Consider the following 22,626-nt stretch of genomic DNA (forward strand, 5'->3'; position numbering starts at 1 on the left):
CGTCCTGTATTTAGATACCAGCCTCTAGGGCAACAGTTCCTCATCGGGAGAGTCTTCCTCCTACGCCATTTACAGGCGTAGTCTGTAAATGAAGCAGCACTTATCATGTTTTCTAACTTGTACGGGCATTCAAGAGGGCATTTAATGAGTTCTCTCTCTCTCTCTCTCTCTCTCTCTCTCTCTCTCTCTCTCTCTCTCTCTCTCTCTCTCTGTGTGTCCATACCCCCCCCCCCTCTCTCTCTCTCTTCATCTTTTGACAATTGAATGCGTTTTAGGACCTCAATGTGCCAAACAGGTGCTACAAAGTGAATAAAAAGATTTGTAACATTTATTTAGTTTCCTGAAACAAGTTACAAAAAGCTTTTGACAAACCATACCCTGTGTTGTTTGAATGTCTAGCTGCCTGACTGGAAGAAATATATGGCGTTATGGAGAAACGTTCTTGGAAAGTGTGGCACCAGCTGTTGGTCCTCAAAGGGGGCGGGACAAGCGAGCGTCACATGATCTGAGGCCTTCTGCGATGCTGCTAAAGTGGAACACTGTGTTCTCACACACACCACCAGGACAATTACAGCCAGCCTGGGGGATTGATAATAACACACACATAGAAACATAGATATGTAAACACACACACATATTCACACACACACAAACACACATGCACACACACACGCACACACACACACACACACACACACACACACACACACACACACACATACAGACCCACGCATCAACACGGGGACCCACACACACACAACCATGGCAAAGGAACCAAAAACTGCTGGGGTCGTATATTTTCAACAAATGCGACACATTCATCTCCAACAGCATAGTGCTGGGCTGTCCTATCATCTCCTCCATCTCCCTCCTTTCCTGGCCACCCAGCGTGGAGTTTTCTAAATTCTAGAAGGTTCATCTACTGTGTTATTTTTAGCCCAAACCACACGGCCATGTCAGGACGGATGCTAAACTATGCTTTTTTAACTTCCCGTCCAAATAGACTTGAATCCTCCACGAAGTGAGAGAGACTACAGCTTCTCTACGCCCAAACGCGATTCTGTTCCCTTTCTCAGGTCTGGCTAATGGAATATCTGCCTGCCTTGGGCTTCATGCAATGTCAGAGATTATTGGTTCTGTTCAGAGAAAAAGCAGTTCCCTGCAGCAGCCGACACTGGCTCCAGAAGACCAGCAGACCTCGTCATTCTTTGCTATACGTACTGCTAAATAAAACACTAATACAGCTAGCCGGAAACATCAATAAGCATCTGAACCAGCCAATCGATGGAGAGCTTATTATCAGGACCTTAAGACCTGACTGATTCAATTACCTGATGATGAGGAAGGACAGCCAGTCAGCCAGTCAGCCAGCCAGCTAGCTAGGCAGGCAGGCAGGCAGGCTAGCAGGCATGTGGGCACCTTGATTAATGTGTCAAGGGCCAAGGAAATAGGTCACCACGGATGTGAGTGCTTAAGGAGACATGGGAGGGGAGGGGGAGAGAGGGGGGAGCGAGAGAGGGGGGGAGAGGAGACATAAAAAAAATGAAGTTCAATTAAAAAGAAGGTAGAGGGGGAGAGGGGGGAGGAGGGGAGGTAGAGAGGAGGGGAGGAGGCAGAGGCCAGAGCAGATAGAAACAATGGGATTTGATCGATAGAAGCGGAGCGAGGAAAGTGGAGGAGGAAGAGGAGGAGGAAGGGAGAGGGGAGGAAGAGAGATGGGTGAAGATAAGAGCAGGTAGCGAAGGTGAAATTTGAGAACAAGCTGGGCTTGCACGCCCATCGCTTCGGTCACTCTGACTCTCCTTCAGTTCTGTCTCGCTCTCTTTCTCCTGTCGCTCCCTCCTCATCACTGCTCTTCCTCCTCAGACGGGACCAAAAGCTAACAATCATTTTCAGCAGCAGAAACCAAATAGATATGGAAAAATGGTTGGCTGTGTGTGCGTGCATGTGTGTGTCTTTGTTTTTTTGTGTGTTTATCTTTGTATGTGTGTGTGTCTTTGTCTTTGTCTTTGTCTTTGTCTTTGTGTGTGTGTGTGTGTGTGTGTGTGTGTGTGTGTGTGTGTGTGTGTGTGTGTGTCTTTGTGTGTGTGTGTGTGTGTGTGTGTGTGTGTGTGTGTGTGTGTGTGTGTGTGTGTGTGTGTGTGTGTGTGTGTGTGTGTGTGTGTGTGTGTGTGTGTGCGTGTTTGTCTTTAAATACAAACTATGCATAAATGTCAGTCAATGTCTGTGTGTTTGGGACAGTGCGTGTGTCTGTGTGCGTCAGCTTTCTCCAGCCTAAACGGGACATTTAGCAAGGTAACAGCCTCGGGGACACACACACACACACAAACACACACACACACACACACAAACACACAACGATGTCTTCTTACATCAGCCTAACATTCAATCCGTAGAGGCCAGCGGCATCATTCACACTAATCCCACTGGTCAGACACACACACACACACACACACACACACACACACACACACACACACACACACACACACACACACACACACACACACACACACACACACACACACACACACACACACACACACACACACAGAAACTAATAGCAAAGCAAATGGCTAACTCAAAGTATCTCAATGTGTTCACACTGTCCCCAAATTCCTTACTACACACATAGATCATAGAGATTACATGTACTGCATTCAGTTACACACACGCAAATGCATTCTTACATGAGCTCAAATACCCTGAATAATTCCATTCAGGGTCTCCTCTTGCTGGTATTTACCTCTACTGGTTAGAAAGATTGTGGTGTGGAAGTACTACAGTGGTTTCCTTTTGTATGCGTCGGTGAGCTGAAGAGATTTATGTGAGATCTCAGGAACAGAGAGACGTAGAGAGGGTCTGGGCACAGCAGGGACTCACAGGAGGTCTCGGAGCAGAGAGATGTAGAGGGGTTCTTGGATCAGCAGGGATTCATCTACAGGTCGTTCCTCTGATTGCCTGTTCTCTGTCCTCCGTTCACTTGATTCACTCCAACATGCGCACCTTTCCCTCAAACAACTTTGTCATTTTAAAATGCACAGCTGCTCAGGATACGAAGGGGGGTTCAAGCTGGGGGTTCAAGCTGGGGGTTCAAGCTGGGGGTTCAAGCTGGGGGTACAAGCTGGGGGTACGCCCGGCGAGTGGGGTGCGGACGACTTGAGACTAACACAGAGTCAAATCATACAGTGAATCAATTCTCGCAAATCACTCCTCAAACAGACGCAGCCGTCGAAACGACGGCGACAGAGCAGACGATCGGAGGAACCCGCGCTCGACAAGCCACGGCTTCGTCCGACTCCTGGATCAGCCTCCTGCTCAAGCAGAGGCTGCAGCTGCTTCGAGTTCCCTCGGTGAAACAAGGTCAGGAGGACAGTGGAGCAGGACCTCTGGAGCCCGTGGTTCCACCATATAGAGCAACAAGAGCAGCCCCAGTGGAGCGATGGGGGACAGGTGAACGGCCTCTCTGGGCCTCCAGATGAATCACGTCCTTATTGTTATGAAAGGCCAAGGCGTCACAGGCAACATGATTATTCATTTCTGTCCGACTTAATAAACAGAGCCCATGCGTCATCCCTGTATCCTCCATATATATATATATATATATGTATGCACTGAACGTGGTGGCACATCATTAAAGGGAATAAGCATCCTTAGCATGAAAGGCAACAACAACAACAACAACAACATGTGCCCTTGCTAAAAATACCCTCTTTTGAATCATTCACTGCATGCAGCGCTTCGAGCAGGCCGGGTCCTATGCGAATAGGCGTCCTCACACCCTGTGCCTGTGCGGACATAAGCGTGGACATGAAGCCGGGGCAGCGATGGAACAGCAGCCTCTATGAAAGGGTGAGGCTCATCTCAGTAGGTGTTGAACACGGTGCTCCATTAAGGTCATATGGTCCACTTTTCCAGCAAAATGAAGATCAAGGATGCACATGCACGAACACGACCAAGTATGTTGTCCTGTTTAAGAAACAACAACTGTCATACCGATGAAACACAAACAGAGAAGGCCTTGCATGTTTGGCAGCCAATATAGAAAGCGAGTACCCGAACGGATAAAGAAAACACATATTCACAGCCTCACACACATTCACGTTTCCATTAACATTTCTGTGTGAACAAGTGAACATTCTGCGTTTACCTTCGTGAATGTTGCACCCCACCAGCCAGCACCCTGAAGAGCAAACACACCTGTCACCCAAGGGTGCAGCACCCCCCCCCCCCCCTCCCACCCAACCACCCAGAACCAGTCTCCAGTATCACCGGAGCACAACACACTGTGTACATTTAAAACAAAGGCTGCACATGAGACGGTGCGAGCGGGGGGCTGTCTTGAGAGGGATGAGGAGAGGGTCTTACCGCTTTGCGGGCGGCGGGGCTGCGAGGGTTCCAGTCCTCCATGGGCGCGGCGCTGGGCTCAGAGAGCATCGACCGCGGCTTGAGAGGGGAAGCCACCAGCATATGTTCCTGTCAGGGTGTGTGTGTGGACGGAGACCAAATCAGTGGTCCACAGCCCTGCTGGAGGAGGTGTCACAGGGTGTGTGTGTGTGTGTGTGTGTGTGTGTGTGTGTGTGTGTGTGTGTGTGTGTGTGTGTGTGTGTGTGTGTGTGTGTGTGTGTGTGTGTGTGTGTGTGTGTAAAAGAGAGAGAGAGAGACAGAGAGAGAGAGTGTGTGTGTCGTCAAGTGCCTAAGTGTCTTGAACGTGTGAATCAATAAAATATGTTGGCATGTATAAGTGTATGTCTGTATGCAGACCACTCAGAGACGAATCAAATATGTGTTTGCATAAAGGTGTGTGTGTACGTGTGTGTACGCGTGTGTGTGTGTGTGTGTGTGTGTGTGAACACGTGTGCTTGTGTGTGTGTGTGTGTGCATGCGTGTGCGTGCGTGTAAGCATGCATCTAAATAGTCTGCAGCCTGATGTGTACACAGTGAGATCACTGCTCCTCAATCAGAACTCTCTCAGAATCATCCCGACCTCTGACCTTTCTGCTCATGCCAGCTTTCCCATCCATTGCTTTTCCACCATTCCACAACCATCCAAGTTCACGGCACATCCGTGATCCTGGGGGATCTGGGAGGGCCAAGGGGCTTAGCAATACATAAACACAGAACCTAGAAACGCAGTTGATTTACGGGTTGGAAGAAGACAGATCAGGGGAAGAGGAGGAAGGTAGGAGGAAGAGGAATCAGGGTTGGCGCTCATGTCCTTGTAGGGCGTTTCAGATGTTTTATGGAGCTTCTGCATTATTTAGCTCTGTTTACTTTCCCAACATCTTCTACTTCTCCCTCGGCTGAGCACCTCGGCAAGACGTTGTGACGTCATGCCATTCTGTGTGGTGCTGTCCCCTGTTGACCGAGGCCGGTACTGCAGTACACAACGTGATTCAGAAGCTGTCGGCCGACTGAAGTAAAGTACTGTCTATAGGTCATGTTAGACTCGGGAACTTTTAGACTGGTCTTGTCTAAACTAGTCACATTTTGTGCCATTCATGGATTTAAATTCTGTACTTTGACGTTGTCCGGCCAACGCATGTCTGAATGTCTGCGCTGGTAAAAGAAGCCTCTCTCATTCGCCCTCACAGACACACACCCACACACATATCAAGCACACGACCACGCAGAGCTGTGGCAGTGACCTTGCCAGAGGCCCATGTGCCAAGGTCTTCCTCATGTTGCATCATCTCCTTCAGTTCTGTTGTTTTGCTGCGCCCTTCATCATAAGATGAAGAGCGAGAGAGAGAGTGGGAAAGGAATAATAATATCTCAAACACACAACGTCCGACCGCATGCTGGTTTAATGAGGCTGTCCAAAGTCTTTGTACGGGTACGTTTATTAAAACACTATCTTTCAACCCAAGACTCTGTGTCCTTGTGTTCCCATAAACTGAGGCGCTAGATGTGGAGGGTTCGGGGCGGGGGGGGGGGGGGGGTCGAGAGACAGAGAGAGAAATTAAGTTAAAGAGAGAGCTTAAAGGAAGATGCAATTATCTCTAAAAGATAAATGATGCTGTTTCATGGGCTCGTGTTTTACTCCCATTAATTTAAGCGATGTTACGTAATGGATAGAACACAAGAAAAACACGACCATTAGGAGTCTGCTGTTTATCTTTTATATATAAATGTATAATACATATCTATGCTAGATACCATTTCAATGAATAAGTCAGTGTGTCCCAAGAGCCGAAGAACGAGGAAGACTCCATAATAACACAATATACCCTGGGAATCCACTTCCTGCTTCAGAACACCTCCACTCAACGGCTCTCAGACTCACCTTCCTCTGACATAACGGCTGCGTTCCAACTCTGATATAACGGCCGCTTTCCAACACTGGCATAACGGCCGCGTTCCAACTCTGACATAACGGCCACGTTCCAACTATGGCATCACGGCCTCGTTCCAACTCTGACATAACGACCACGTCCCAACTCTGACATATCGGCCGCGTTCAAACTCTGGCACAGCTCTGCTCACTTTAGCATCCTCGTACGTAACCTTTGTTCCATTGTATAATTTGAAGTGTGGTAAAGTTGTGTTCCCTCCCTGAAGGAGATTATATTCTGTGGAACGCCCGGAGAGATGCCAGGAGGCCCCTGAGACACTGCTAGCCGCTGACCACAGCAGTGATACACACCAGAGTGGCTAACCTAGGCTAACTGTGCTAAGCTAAATATACATCCTCCTAACAGACGATACAGGCAACCTAGGTGAGGAGGGGAAGGCTTCGTGGTCCGTCAGCTCACACACACACACACACACCGATTGGTGCTAAAACGTTTCCATGTTCACTATATTCATACTAATACTATTTTACTACACTCATGCTATACACTGATATTATACTACTACACTCATACTATACTGCTACACTCATGCTATGCTACTACAATCATACTATACCGTCATATCCACATCTCCATGGCTCTTACTTGGACACACAATCTTATTATACGTAATATAATATAATATAGTACACACACAATATAATATAAAATAGATTATACATAATACAGAGTCTATCGTATTCTTTGGACTCATGTTTGCTTTTCCTGCTTTCATGAGAACTCATGGAAACACCTTTCCCTGATTCAACCGAGTGGGCTTTATTCACCAGGAGTAGAACAGTGAAGTATTAGGAATCCGAATAGCTTCTGACAGGAACCAGTTCAACATGGGGCGACGTCAAACAATGTCCCTAATGCCTTTCTCCTCCATCGCTCTACTCCCCGGCTTAATTACCCACAGAACCAGTGCCAGCAGGAATACCAAAACACACGTCTCCTACTCATTTAATTAGGCTAATGCTAATGGAATTAGCGGCCCCCCAAAGCATGCTAGCTCACGAGCTACGGCTAGAAAGACCCTTGCAGCAGTTTGAGTAAAATGCTAGCCTAATTACATGTTTGAGTACAACCATGGTATTTATGCCCCGAACGCACATACACACACAAATACAAACGAGCGCCCACATAGACACACACACACACACATACCCACCCAGCCCCACACAGACAGAAAAATACACACACACACACACACACACACACACACACACACACACACACACACACACACACACACACACACACCTCCCACACCCACCACAGATAACACACACACCTAATAATACACAAATGACGTTTCCATCTCATGTAGGCAGGGCACATTTCAGTGAGGGCTGAAGTTTCAAAGCAACATGAGAAGGGACAGGAAACTCTTCAGTGATAGCTGATGGACCTTAGCAATCAGCATCAACTTCCACTCACACAAGCATGCACAGGTACACCCACAGCCACCCACCTGGGCTCCAACACGCACACACACATACCCCCAGCCCCAACCCCAACACAAAACACACACACACCCCCCACGCCCACCCCCACGGCGCCGCGTGCCCCCAGCCCCTCACCTGGGTGACCTTCTCGGTGACGTTGTGCGTGCGGTCGATGAGCTTGCAGGGCGCGATGATGTCCATCTCCCCGGGGGGCAGGGCGATGAGGGGGTCCGCCTTGAAGTCCACGAAGTTCAGCGTGATCTGGGGGATCTTGGAGATGGTGCGGTAGCGCATGAGGTCCGAGTCCGACGTGGAGTTGAGGATGGACCGGTGGTTGACCGCGCCTGCGGGCGGGACGGAGGGGTGAGCCATGGAGGGACCGGGTCGAGACAGCCACGTACTGGAGTCTCATACTCTGAGCGGGAGCCCAGACGCTGCAGTAAGAACCGGTGGCCTGGGAACTGATTAAGGCACCGGCTCGTGACGCAAACACTCCCAATCTCACTATCACCTCCTTTTTCCTTTCTGTTGATTCTGTTTATTCGATCTTGTCGTCAGTCCTTTCTCCCTGAACAAAGACTTTGCATTTCTTTAACCTCCAGCATCTCTGTTTCCACCATGTTGTTCTGTAAACTAGCCCAAACCCAAGCCCAGGGCAGTCAGGAAATCTGCTGCTGTCCAGCTCATGCTGTCCTCTCCATTCTGCTCCCCCCCCCCCCCCTGCTGACCTCTCCATGCCTTCCTAACTGCCCTACCCATGCCCTCCTACCCAATGCTGCTTTCCTACCCACTGCCCTCCCCATGCCTTCCTCCCCACTGCCCTACCCATGCCTTCCTACCCATGCCTTCCTCCCCACTGCCCTACCCATGCCTTCCTCCCCATGCCTTCCTCCCCACTGCCCTGCCCACGCGGCTGTCCTCCCCGTGCCCCCCTACCCATGCTGCAGCTGGCCAGCCGGGCGCTGCCCCTCCGGCTGCGGAGGCTCCAGTCGGGCCGCAGGGCCTCGATCTCGTCCACGGAGGAGGCGCGCCGCATGCTGTGGACGCTCTCCCGCGAGCGGCTGTTGGAGGTGGAGCAGTTGGAGGCGGAGGCGTCGGGGTTGAGGCTGAGGCGGTGGGCCGCCACGCAGGGAGACGACTGGGCGAGGGGGCCCACTAGGGGGGGCCGGTGGCCCTGGGCCGGGGGCGGCAGGTGGGGCGGCGTGGGGGAGACGGAGGAAGACCCCGAGCACAGCAGGGTGCACTGGTCCTCCTGGCGGTCCTCGGGCCAACTCTGGAGACCCGACCTGGAGGAGGGGCAGGAGGAGGAGGAGGTGGAGGAGGAAGAGCGGGAGTAAGAGGGGGAGGAGGAGGAGGAGGAGGAGGTGGAGGAGGAGGTGGAGGAGGGGCAGGAGGAGGAAGAGGAGGAGGAGGACGAGGAGGACGAGGAGGAGGAAGAGAAGGTGGGGGAGGAGGCGGAGGAGGTGGGGGAGGACGAGGAGCAGGAGGACGAGGAGGAGATGGTGGGGGGGGGGAGGAGGAGGTGGAGCAGGAAGTGGAGGAGCGAGAGGAGTAGGTGGTGGAGGAGGAAGAGGAGTTCAAGAAGGTTGGGGGGAGGAGGAAGAGGAGGAGGTGTTGGATGACAAGGAAGAGGAAGAAAAGGATGAGGGAGAAGGATGAGTCTCCTACCAAAAAAACTCAACTCAAGCATCACAGTGAGCAACAAAGTAAAAGGCAAAGGCTATAATCTGATAATAAATGTTGGTCTGTGTTGTTGACGTCTTTAATTAGGATGACACCTTTATGGAAGATAAATGAGCATCTGACGGAAATATGAAAGGAAGGCATTTTCTAATTAGAAATGATGTATATGCTCTGGGATGCTCACCCAAGATATGAGGCTGGCAGAGAAACCGAAAAACGACAGAATAAAGTCAACTTAATGCTCAGAACACACTGAGTGCCTGGGCCTGAAGCCTTGAGCTGCGTTCACACAAAAAGTCACATTTGTCGCCCGTTTGCGTTGTCGCCCAAGTTTTGTCGAGTGACAAATCATAATCTGTCGCTGTGCACGTTTTGTGCAAGTTTTGTCAGGCGCATTTGTCGCACCACATCTTTTGCCCGCCAACGGTGCTTCATGCCAATTCATTCTCAACCATGGCCGAGATAACCACCAGTGTGTGTCTTGACCTGTTGTGGAAGAGGGAGAGACGTTGGAGAACCCAACGCAGTCTATTCATAATATTGTAATGACCACGGAAGAGGCAGTGAATGAAGTTTGGTGTGAACGCACCTTTAGGCTGGGATAGGCAGTCCTTAGGCTGGGAGGGGCGGGGCTGAGGCTGGGAGAGGGGCGGGGCTGAGGCTGGGAGGGGGCGGGGCTGAGGCTGGGAGAGGGGCGGGGCTGAGGCTGGGAGAGGGGCGGGGCTGAGGCTGGGAGGGGCGGGGCTGAAACTGGGAGGGGGCAGGGCTGAGGCTGGGATGGGGAATGCTGAGACTGGGGGAGGGGCGGGGCTGTAACTGGGAGGGGGGCGGGGCTGGGGCTGGGAGGGGGGCGGGGCTGGGGCTGGGAGGAGGGGCTCTGGGTACCTGCTGCCGCAGACCTGGTCCTGGCTGCCGGGGAGGAGGGGCCGCAGGGGCAGGAAGTCACCGAGGGACTCCTGGCTGGGGTGCAGGGTGGGCGGGGCCAGGGGCGTTGCCGTGGGGACCTGGGCCGCCTCGGCGTCGTTCAGCGAGGCCTTGCTGTTGGACAGCGAGCGCAGCAGCGGCAGGCGGAGCTTGAACCCTCGCGGGCGACCTGGGGGTCAAAGGTCATTTTGAGCCAAAAGATGGAGGGACATGTTATGGTCTCAGGTGCCCCTGGGCAGAAAGGGAAATAACTTTATCGACACATTCAGGTAGCTCATCTATCTATAATGACAGACGTGACGACATAGATGCCAGCCAGCCAGCCAGCCAGCCAGCCAGCCAGCCAGCCAGCCAGCCAGCCAGCCAGCCAGCCAGCCAGCCAGCCAGCCAGCCAGCCAGCCGGACAGACAGACAGACAGACAGGCAGACAGACAGAGGGTCCTACCGGTAACAAGCCAGGCGGGCAGGCGGTGGTTGATCTCCTGGGTGGGGTCCTGCAGCTTGTCGTCTGTCATGACGTCGAAGTTGAGGATGAACATGATCACCAGGCCATCCTCGTTCTTCACCGGGACCACGTCCACCAGGCACAGGAAGCACTGACCTGGGGGAGAGAGAGGGTTCAGGGGTCACTACTGACCTGGGGGAGAGAGAGAGGGTTCAGGGGTCAGCACTGACCTGGAGAGAGAGAGGGTCAGGGGTCACTACAGACCTGGCGGAGGGGGGGTTCAGGGGTCACTACTGACCTGGAGAGAGAGAGGGGGTTCAGGGGTCAATACTGACCTGGAGAGAGAGAGGGGGTCAGGGGTCACTACTGACCTGGAGAGAGAGAGGGTCAGGGGTCACTACTGACCTGGAGAGAGAGAGGGTCAGGGGTCAATACCCCTCTCTAGCATGTCCAGAACATGGATAGGAAGTCATACTTGCAGGCATGCGCACAAACACACAGATAAACCGGTGATCCCACTCGGAGCACAGAGAACAACCAGAATTTACACGAAGCCATCTGCCCCATCACTCAACGACCCCATGGGTTTACAAACAGCCGTTTGTAAAACGGTACGGTGCAACCAAAGCTTAAACTAAAACACTCTTTCTTTCCTCGCTAGGGGAAGTAGGCTTTAGGTTTTTCGGCGCTCAGACGAATACAGTTTGATGCTCCTTTAAGCTGCTTTCCTGCTGGCCAGAAGACGTGGAGTTCATTTCCGTGCGACGATCTCTTGGCACCCTCAGCCTTAGAGCCTAACTGCTTCAGCTCTGTCTGCACTGTGGTGACCCCCACTCCCCCTCGCCTTAGAGCCAGCCCTCCCTGGTTGTGACCCTCACACACCCACTTTCGGAAACACATATCGTCCAGTCAGGGAGCAACATTCAGGTCCAACATGCAGAAAGTAATACTCAAACCCAGCGTGTGTAACTTCACTCAACTAAAAAGACGATCCACTTTGCTGCATCACAACAGAGAGACGCTACGGAGGCATACTTGCTTTTTTAAGTTCCAGTACCAGCATCACTTTAGTCTACCTGGACCTTCTCCTTACCTGGTCTGAGGACCAGCAACAGCAGCAGACGTAGATCTAGACCGTGACCTGCGCACCGCTGGCACAGAGCAGCGGTTCCGTGTAGTACGAGGGGTGTGTGTGTCTGCTCCCTGCCTATCCACTCTCCCTAAGTCGCTCCTGTCATTCCACCCACATCAATACTGCCAGGCAGCCATCTGATTGGACGGCAGTATAATCCCAGCATGGGGGGGATTTTTTTTTTTTACATGAAAACAAAACATGTACGACAAAGGGATTACACGATCTGGCCCAGTTTGCACACGTTCATGTGTGGGTGTGTGCAGTGCGTGCGTGCGTGTGCGTGCGTGTGTTGTACCTTCATATGTTTGTGCATGTGGGTTTCTGTGTATGTACACGTTTGTTAAGAGGTTGAGTGAATGAGTTCAGTCACAAGTTGCTCTGGGGTTGTCCTCCATTCATTAGATGAATGTGGACGGGCTTCTTTCATAATGTCTTCATCTGACGAGCTTTGGGGCTCATGGCCTAGTGAGCCATTTTGGCACTCCTCAGCAGACACAGATTTCAGTTCCTTGACACACAACACCATGTTGAGCATGTACTGCTGTTATTATTTGATTCATCTCTTTGGACTTTATTCAACATTAATGTCCAGACGCAAAGCTCCAAGTCACGTAGTACATAATTTATGGTATTCACGCTGCAAGGCTTCAATAGATTGTTTTTGATGAATCTATTTATCACTTTCTAACAGCTGTTGTCTTCTTTAGAATTACTCTTTATTTATTGTTTGGAAGAAGACTCGTTTGGACCTCATGGGCATGCAGTATTCCAAAATGCGTTTACTTTTTAAAACCTGACATTAACGTGATCAAATGACTCCAAACATCAGCCACATTTAAACTAATGGAATATGGAACTTTTTTCCATTATCATTAAGAGATATGTGAGTCAATGAGTCAATGTGATGTGCGTTCAAATATGGATTTCTGTACGATGAGGAGCTCTGGGACCTAACAGATCACAAAGCTCACGGATGAAGGGGAGAAACAACGACAGACAAACTAAAGCGAGACAGCCTGTTGTACTCTGACTCTGAGATGTGCTGGATGACAGAGGTCAGCTTCACACACACACACACACACACACACACACACACACACACACTACCCCACACTGTCTGTCTGGACACACACACACACACACACACACACACACACACACACACACACACACACACACACACACACACACACACACACACACACACACACACACACCAGGATTAAATGCGACTCAAAGAGGATTCCACTTTAATACTTTTTTTATATCCCACTTTAAAAAACATATCCCTGCTCCCATCGCGGCTCTTTGTGCCGGGGCGTCTCCTGTTTATATCCTCAGAATCTTAAGTTGAAATCCTCCATAAGCCATCGTAATGTATCTTACGTGTAGGGGCCTGCTGAACTCTGTCCTCCTCGAACTATATCCCTATCTGGACATTGATTTCCCTGGTCGGAGAAGGACCCATATTCATCTCCCCTGCCGATATTCAGACGGTCAGGCAAACAGACCTCCATCCAAATGGAGGCGGACAGAGCATTTCATCACATTTAAAGTGAAGGCTGCTGATGATTAGTGTGTCGTAGCCTACTAAAGATCCCTCTCACCCAACCCTGGGGGCAGACAGACAGACAGACAGACAGAGTGACAGAGGGCGCCCCCACTGTGAGACCCTTCTGTAAGACCCTCTGGCATCAGAGCAGTGACATGGGAGTCTTGAAGAGGGATTCAGTCGGCCTTTGGCGCCAAAAGCAAGGATCACAATGACGCCAAACGCTATGCGAGGATACTAATAAAGACAGCAATAGTGAGTTAGCGGAATGCCTCCATGAAGTTGAGATGGCGGCATCTCACCCCTCAACCTAGATCTGAGGGGTGAGAATGTGTGATACCTATTGGTATCAGGTGACAATAAACCTGGGGTCACATGGATCCGTGCGTTGGAGTCTGCGCAAATCAATGCTGAGCGAGAAAGCCCAAATCTGTGTCGAGAGAGCTTTTCTTGATATGTTCCGCAGAGTGGCCCCACGGGGCAGTATAATCCGGTTATACCAACGGTCAGGCACACATACGAGCATCTGCTCCCTGCCCCCTCCCATAATGGACCCAACATGGCCATATTGGGCCAAGCCCATAATCAACTGGGTTCATCAACAAACTGATTGCTCAATTAGAATCAGTGTTTGTTTCAACCCCTTTTCGAATACAGAGGGGAAAGCACAACAATTTGTGTGTGAAAGTGTCGAAAGTGTCGATTCCGAAGCAAACGATGACTGGGTGTCCTGCTCCACTCGGGTGATGCTTGGCGTGCGGATGGATGGATGCAACACCGATTTGTTCTCCGGATATCCTGGAGCGCACCGCAAAGACATCCACGTGGCAGTACCACACAGCTGCTAAACATAAAGTACACACGCACACAGCGGACACCCCATAATCTTTAGGTTTGTGTGTGTCCGTAGATTATAGACTTGTTGCGATGGGAATGGGACTGCCCCTTCCACCTCAAAGAGAGGACACAGCCAGGGTGAGGGTCTGGTCCTTCCTGCAACGTGTGGGATTAGAGACCGCCTGGTAATCTCTGGTAAAGAACAAGTAGATTAAAGGGGAAAAGGATTAACACTGGATTCATTCTGACCTGTCCCCCCACCACCCCCCCCCCCCTCCACCCCACCTAGCAGGTATGGATGTAGGTGGTGGTGGTGGTGATCTCAGAAAGAAAGAGAAAGGGAGAGAGAGCAAGAGCAAGAGAGGAGAGAGAGGATGAGGGCGAGAGAGTTAGCGAGAGGTATGGAGACAGTGGATGTCCCCCAGTATCTTCCCCTATATGCCTCAGCATCCATCCCTGGATGTTTCATGTGAACGTAGGGAGCTCCGGGACCTGAATCACAGAACACAGCGCCATCTACTGGACAGTCAGCACACCTACATGCTGTCCCCCCCCTAGGGATGAGCAAGAAAACTAAAAAAGTTACATCATGTTCTGTCACGCTGAGCACACTTTATGGTTACATTATGGAATAGGCATAGACACAAAACCGGACAGGACAGGACAATACTGCCAGAGGACAATACTACTGCAGGACAATACTACCACAGGACAATACTACTGCAGGACAATACTACCACAGGACAATACTACTGCAGGACAATACTACCACAGGGCAGGACAATACTACAACAGGATAATACTACAACAGGACAATACTACAACAGGACAATACTACCGCAGAAAATACTACAACAGGACAATACTACCACAGGACAATACTACAACAGGACAATACTACCACAGGACAATACTACCACAGGACAATACTACAACAGGACAATCCAGTTAGTATCCCTAATGCTTTGAAGGAGGGAGAGCATGTTTGTGAGCCCAGGAAAGAAAGAGAACTCAAAGATGGAGAGAGGAAACCAGAGGTTGTGAGAGGATGTGAGCTGAGTTTCATTTCAGTTCTGTTCTGTGTCCGATAATGTCTTCTCACACACACACACACACACACACACACACACACACACACACACACACACACACACACACACACACACACACACACACACACACACACACACACACACACACACACACACACACACACACACACACACCAACAACGGGGGGAAGCTAATTGTGTTCTTAAACTACATACAGACCCCGGTCTCCTGTCTGACGATACATTTCTTCAGTCAAACTACATAAACAAACCCAGTGGCATAATGTCCAGTGTGTGTGTGTGTGTGTCTGCTAGTGTTAGTGTTAATGTGTGTGTGTTAGTGTTAATGTGTGTGTCTGTGTCTGTGTCTGTGTGTGTGTGTGTGTGTGTGTGTGTGTGTGTGTGTGTGTGTGTGTGTGTGTGTGTGTGTGTGTTCGTGTATTATATTATTGTGTGTTTGTATATGCTAGTGTAAGAGCATGTGTGTGTTACGTTTCCACAAGAGGACCACGTGTGTGAACGCCTCAGTGCTCCTCAGCCAAAAAGAAAAATCATTTTCCATTTTCGAGCCACGAGGGGGCAGAGCGAGACAAGGCTTCCCCATCCCGGCAGCACCAGTAGGCAGAGTGGCACCTCCGACGGCTCTCCAGTGTGTCACCACTGCCTTCAGGGCGGCTGAGGTAGGGCCCCGGTTTGAGCTCCACAGACGCCAGACTGAGCTGTTGCTGAGAGTCATTATCAATGGTGAAGTGAATGATCTGGGATCTGTTTGTGTGGCCCCCGACTCTGACGCCGCCGCCAGCTGTCGGGGGCTAAGTGATGAGGCATGCCGCCATTGCTCATACAGATACACACACACACACACATATGCAGGCACACACACACACACACCCCAACATGACTGGTCTGCTCTACTGTTGGTTGTAGGTTCAAGGCGCTGAAGGGAAGACAAGGCCAGCCGGGCATTAATCACAATCTCGTTGGCGTGCGCGTGTGTGTGTGTGTGTGTGGTGTGTGTGTGGGGTGTGTGTGTGTGTGTGTGTGTGTGTGTGTGTGTGTGTTGAGAGTGAGAGAGAGAGATTCAAACAGGGTGATAGATTTAAATGTAAAGTTTGTAGGATGAATTGTTTGTCTCTCTTTTCCTCTCCATGCTGTGCTTCAGGACTTGGATGGCCGCAGACACTTATCTCACTGCGTTGATTCTATTTACTATTTGTCTGTCCTCACCCTTTCACGACCTTGCGTGCTAAATGTCTGACCAACTGGCACGCAGCCTGCCACACATGACGTGAACCCCAACGACACACACACACACACACACACACCACACACACACACACCACACACACACACACACACACACACACACACACACACACACACACACACACACACACACACACAGCACGGTGCATCCAGGTGCCCTGGCCTCAGAGGCCAGGTGCTCTGTTGTAGAGCCCTCCTCATGGAGTTGTGTTTCCTTGCCCTCAAGGCGAGGGGCTCTTTGAGGATCCCACCTCATGGAGATGTGGAGGAAGGCTAAGAAAGCCCCCCCCCCCCCCCCCCCCCCCCCCCCGCCACTTCATTAGGCTGCGAGGCCACAGATGACCGTCACAGGGTGTTCCACCAGGGGCCCTCATTAGTGGGGAGGTACGAGATGCTACTGCTTCACACCAGACACCCCCTGACAGGAAGTAGAAGGTAGGCTTCTTGCACATGGACCGACCTGTGTGTGCGTTTGGAGAGCGAGGGAACGACAGAGAGGACAACAGAGCCAGCCCTAATTGAACCACTTTGGCTCGTTAGCATACATGTGTCAGCCGCCACCCCACACACGAGTTGTGTCAGGTGTACAAGCAGAGGGGACCTGTCTGTGTGTGTGTGTGTGTGTGGTGTGTGTGTGTGTGTGTGTGTGTGTGTGTGTGTGTGTGTGTGTGTGTGTGTGTGTGTGTGGTGTGTGTGTGTGTGTTTACACTTGTGTATGTATGTGTGCGTGTGTCTATGTGTGTGTACGTGTGTGTGTGTGTGCGGCTGTTGTCAACTATACACTATTAATCATCATAATACCGCATTACCATAATAACATTATTTGAAACAAGGCCCTATCCCTGTCAGTGGATTCATAATGAAGTTATGTTTTACCTTCACCATCGGTCTTATCAAGACTGTGTAATTACATCCGTGGAATTGCTTAAACTCTTACGGAAGACAGATCTTCACTTCAAATATTTAACGATTTTATGTACAAACAACAACATCACCCATCCCTACACACGAATTTAACAGAAAGAAGGATGGACTCTAAAGTTATGTTTCTGATCAACAGTATTCCGTCTAGGTTATATTGTGATTACATGCATTAGTAGTGCTTAAGAGACATGACAAGTTAAGTCACTTATACACGTATTTTAAAAAAACTTTGATCATAAGTAGTTTCAAAGCACTTTAAAAGCAACAAATTGATGACACCCCCTAACCCTAGCCACCAAAAGAGCAAGGACAAGTGCCTTAATTATCAGGAAGAAATGTTGATAATTAAACCCCCCACACACACACACACTAACACACACACACACACACACAGACAGAGAGACAGAGCTATTTCCTTTCCAGTGTGGAGCAGCTGTGATTGAGAAAGATGATCTGGGCTTGTTTGCTTTGTCTGTGCTCTGTTCGGATGCCCTCCAGACATTCCGGCAGCTCTAGGGGTGAGAGGAGAGCAGACACCTGACCCTTGACCCCCACACCAGAATATAAGAGGGAGAGAGAGACAGCGGGAGAGAGGGAGAGAGGGAGAGAGAGAGAGAGAGAGAGAGAGAGAGAGAGAGAGAGAGAGAGAGAGAGAGAGAGAGAGAGAGAGAGAGAGACAGCGGGAGAGAGGGAGAGAGGGAGAGAGAGAGAGAGAGAGAGAGAGAGAGAGAGAGAGAGAGAGAGAGAGACAGAGACAGAGACAGAGACAGAAAGACAGAGACAGAGAGACAGAGAGAGGAGGGAGAAAGAGAGAGAGAGACAGAGACGGAGACAGAGACAGATGACAGCAAGGGAGCTAAAACCAAAAAGCTGTTTCCATCCTGAGGCCGGGCTGTCCCCGGCTCCAGCAGCAGATCTCGACATCAAACACAGTCTATATCCGTCTGATGTACTTCACACCCATACGTGCTGATGGGAAGCTTTGATCGCAATCACAACACACAAGAGAAACATAATGAAGATTGACATCATAGTTTCCATGGACACGGGAGAGAAGGGAGTGAGAGGGGGAGAGAGAGGGAGAGAGAGTGAGAGTGAGAGAGAGAGAGAGAGAGAGAGAGAGATACTTTCCAGGTGATTCTATTTCGAAGTGGGAGAGAGACGGTTACAAAGTCAGGGATGTGAAAAGAGGAACAGAGAAGAGAGTGGAGATATCATGATGGAGATCGGAGTAGGGGTATGAGCAGGATTCGATGATCAAAATCTCTGTTTTTGTTTATATGCATATGTTTAAATGTGTGAGTGAATGAGTGAGTGTGTGTGTTTATATGTGAGTGAGTGAGTGAGTGACTGCGTGCATGCGTGCGTGCGTGCGTGCGTGCGTGCGTGAGTGAGTGAGTGAGTGAGTGAGTGACTGCGTGCGTGAGTGCGTGCGTGCGTGCATGCGTGCGTGCGTGTGTGCGTGCGTGCGTGTGTGTGTGCGAAGCCTGCTTCCCTGTGAAAGGAAGGCTGTAGGGAGGGAAGAACGGAGGGACGAGGGGACTAAAGGCAGGAGGACGTTGGATTGGTACCCGGTAGATACTGGTTTATAAGGGTGCCGGAGAGCCTTACGGGGCCTAGCGCCTGCAGGGCGGTCCGACCGCACGTTACATCAGCTCTGGTACACGCTTCTCTCGAACACCCCACCCTCACTGAAGAACACCCCCCTCCGAGGCACACAGAGCCCGTCTCGTAAGCCGTGGTACGAGGCGTGTGTCATAGAGAACACCCACCTAGACGGCCTGAGTGGGTCTGGGTCTGAGCACGCATGCAGGAGTTCTGATGGGCTCCGAAGTGGTTCCAACCAGCTGAGACTGCAATAACACGCTCGCTGTCCCCGTCCCTCTGTGTCCCTCTCAGTCCGTCTAAGCACACTCTCGCGGCTCACACTCTCACTCACACATGCACACGCATACGTGCATGCGTACACACACAAAGACACATACACACTGTATGTTCGTGTGCACGGTGGTGCTGGCATGCTGGTGTGGATCAGAATATATGTAGAATAGGCAATACGTTTAATAGAGAAAAAACATTAAGCGAACAATACACATGGATTCATCCAATGTTTACAGGAGGAGATCTTCAGGGGTCTGTCCTTAAATTGTCCTACGTTCCTTTGTGCAATATTGAACTTCCTCCTCGCTGTTTGCAATGTGTCCCTGGATGTCGAGTGATTCTGTCTGCACTCTGCGTCAGGCGTTCTCCTTCCTCTGTTACCCAGAATCCCCTTCACTACCCCCCTCTCAAAATCAGAGGCAAGTGTCGGCAGATTGTATGTTTATAAACTGAATGAAAGAAACCTAATGATATAGACGGGGGTGAAACCTGGCAGATTACATCCCCGCGTTCAGATATCGGTCTGCAATACGACACAAGGGGCCGTACAGACGTGGAGAGACTTGATGAAACAGCAGATCAGCCTCCGCTCTACGGGCTCACGGAGCCTTTCCGGGGAAGCGTTTTCCAGTTGGATATCAGCAGCCTTCTCTCCACCGCTCCCCCCCCCCAGCTGGCTCTGAAACACCGCTGGGGACCACGCAGTCTAAACGTATCAAAGTTAATCCGAGCTCAGGATGGTGTATCGCTCCGGCCCCGCTACGTCTCGTCAACACCCTCTTACGTTCCTCGCCCGGCTCCTGGGGCTTAGCGGGTCTGTCCAGGCTGGAGTCCGCTCCATTCTCCTGTTCTCCCGTTCTCCCGACCCGCCCCGGCAGCTGGGATCATCACGGCTTTACGCTCGCCAATGCGGGACGCACGATAGCGATAGCTTCGTAGCTGGATAAACTGTATGTGTGAGGGCGTGTGTGTTTGTGTAGTATGGAAGATCCAGTAACTTTTTGGTGAGATCACTTTTGTTCATCTGCCACAGCTGATAGTTGACCAACTATCAGCTGTGGACCTAGTGTGAGTGGCCCCTTAGGGGGCCTGTTCCGTGCTGCAGGAAGATTCAGCATGATTCCCCCCCTCCCCACTCCCCCCGCTGGCCCGTGGCCTGGGCACGATTGCTCCTTCATACATACGTCATCACGTCGTAATACGATAAATACGTCATCACCAAGCGTCCTCGCCGCCATAACAACAATGGAGAACAACAACGTGAATGCTGTCGTCTGCCCAAATTTCAAGTAAACACTCGACTTCACTATCGCACCCAACGTAAACCCACTCGTGAACCCGCTTGCCGCCATTGTTTAAAATGATTGTTGTGGGGAAGAAGGGCATGGACCTATAAAGAAAGAAGGGTCGCGCAAGGACCTACCGTCATCCAGCTCACGTTGCGTATCCACGCATGTGCGTGCGCGTGTCATCTCATTAGCATCTGTACTTTGGCCAAGGCACACCTCTCCCAAGTGTGCCGTGGCCAAGGGGGCTGTTCCGTGCTGGAATACGGATGGCGTGGTCACACTAGCCAAACGTTCTAGACTTTAGTATGCAAATGAGCTCGGGCACGGGGCCGCGGCCCTAGTGTGAGTGGCTCCTAAATGAAGCGCCCTCACCTCAGAAGCTCTGCGATGCATTGCAGCACAGCCCCGCCCCTCCCCATACAAACTGAATAGTGTTGTTCTCCTGCAATCTGCATTTATAGACAAATGAAATCAGTCTCTCCACAGGCCTGCTCTAGAGGCGCTGGCTGGAGATGATGCAGGAGATAATTTTAGCACCAGACACGGAGGGGCGGCGGGGGGGGCACCCATCTATTCTGGGTCTCGGAGGAGGAGGAGGAGGAGGGCGACAGCACCTTTAAAGTTGCGCTGCTAATCCTCAGTGAGCTGAATCACGGTGTGAGGAAAACGCTGATGCCTAGGACTCTATTTATAGCTTTAGGGTGACCTGATGAGAGGAGATAACGAGAGAACATTGTCATCATCACTAAACAAACAAGCAGAGTTTCCACATTTATAGTGATAAATATGTCACACACACACACACACACACACACACACACACACACACACACACACACACACAGGCACACACACACAATGATTTGTTGACTGACAACTATAACCTGGCAACTAGTGCAGTACTGTAAACCAACATCTGGCAGATCATTTAATAGATAAGTAATAGTAGTATGAGCCGATCATCATCCTCTGGTAAACACACAGAGAACAGGCGCGCTCATGTGTGTTCTGTAGAACAAGAGCTGTAATGTCTGTGCAAACATGCAGAGACAGACGGTGACAAGGGCACCATAGCACCCTCTACAATCTACCTCTGCCCTCCCAGGGGTCCTCACGCACGCAGGTCGGGCTCGCGGAGCAGGACTGCAGGATAAGGCGCGGATCTGCCCCGAGTCCTGGCTCAGAGCACACACAGGGCGGGCTAGACCATCAGGCTGGGGCGGGGAGGTGGTGGGACGAGAGAGGAGACGGTGGAAGAGGAGGAGGGGGAGGAGCCTAGTTCCACACTGATCAAGCCCAGGTTTCATCACTCACAGAGACCATCGCCCCCTCCCTCCATCTCTCATCCCCTCCCTCTCCCGTCCCGCTTACTCTCGTCAGTGTCTCTCTCTCACTCAATCATTCCCAATGAAGCCTTCTCCTCCAGACCAGATCATCTTAAGGATTTTCCGTTATCAAAGCCTCCAGACCCTGGTCCTCTCCGGCCCCCCCCCCCCCCCCTCCCTCCTGTCTCCCCCCTGGTTTGATGCGGTGGGACTGGGCAGCAGCACTCTCTGGTCGATGGCGACCCCGCCAACCTGCGAGCAGTGATTAATGGCAGGAGGATCAAGGTGGATTCCGGAGCCTTTAAAGATCAATCCCTTCCTTGTTGTTGCATGGCGGCCGCTGGATTTACCTCACCTCATTATCCATCCATACATCTTCTATTAAATACTTAATATTCCTTTTTTATCCGTCTCCCACCCTCCCTCTCTATCAATCTCCGCTCAAATATTTCTGCAACGAATAACTGCAGTTAATCATTTTTAAATTGCCTTTTCCCGTATTTAAACTTGAAATCCTGAAATCCTCTT

General features: G+C 50.9%; 1 protein-coding gene across 1 annotated transcript in view; it reads right to left on the minus strand.

Annotated features, from left to right (window-relative positions):
• kcnh2b (potassium voltage-gated channel, subfamily H (eag-related), member 2b) overlaps positions 1–22,626 on the minus strand; it is a 41,803-nt gene that overhangs the window by 13,235 nt on the left and 5,942 nt on the right. Inside the window, exons 2-8 of the mRNA XM_060045782.1 lie at positions 11,932–12,058; positions 10,839–10,994; positions 10,355–10,562; positions 8,723–9,072; positions 7,922–8,130; positions 4,369–4,446; positions 3,782–3,842 (exon numbers count right to left, since the gene is read on the minus strand). Coding sequence (XP_059901765.1) covers positions 3,782–3,842; positions 4,369–4,446; positions 7,922–8,130; positions 8,723–9,072; positions 10,355–10,562; positions 10,839–10,994; positions 11,932–12,058 — 1,189 coding nt within the window. The remainder of the gene's footprint in view (positions 1–3,781; positions 3,843–4,368; positions 4,447–7,921; positions 8,131–8,722; positions 9,073–10,354; positions 10,563–10,838; positions 10,995–11,931; positions 12,059–22,626) is intronic.

This window comes from Gadus macrocephalus, chromosome 23 (genome assembly GCF_031168955.1).
Source record: "Gadus macrocephalus chromosome 23, ASM3116895v1".
Lineage (NCBI taxonomy): Eukaryota > Metazoa > Chordata > Actinopteri > Gadiformes > Gadidae > Gadus > Gadus macrocephalus.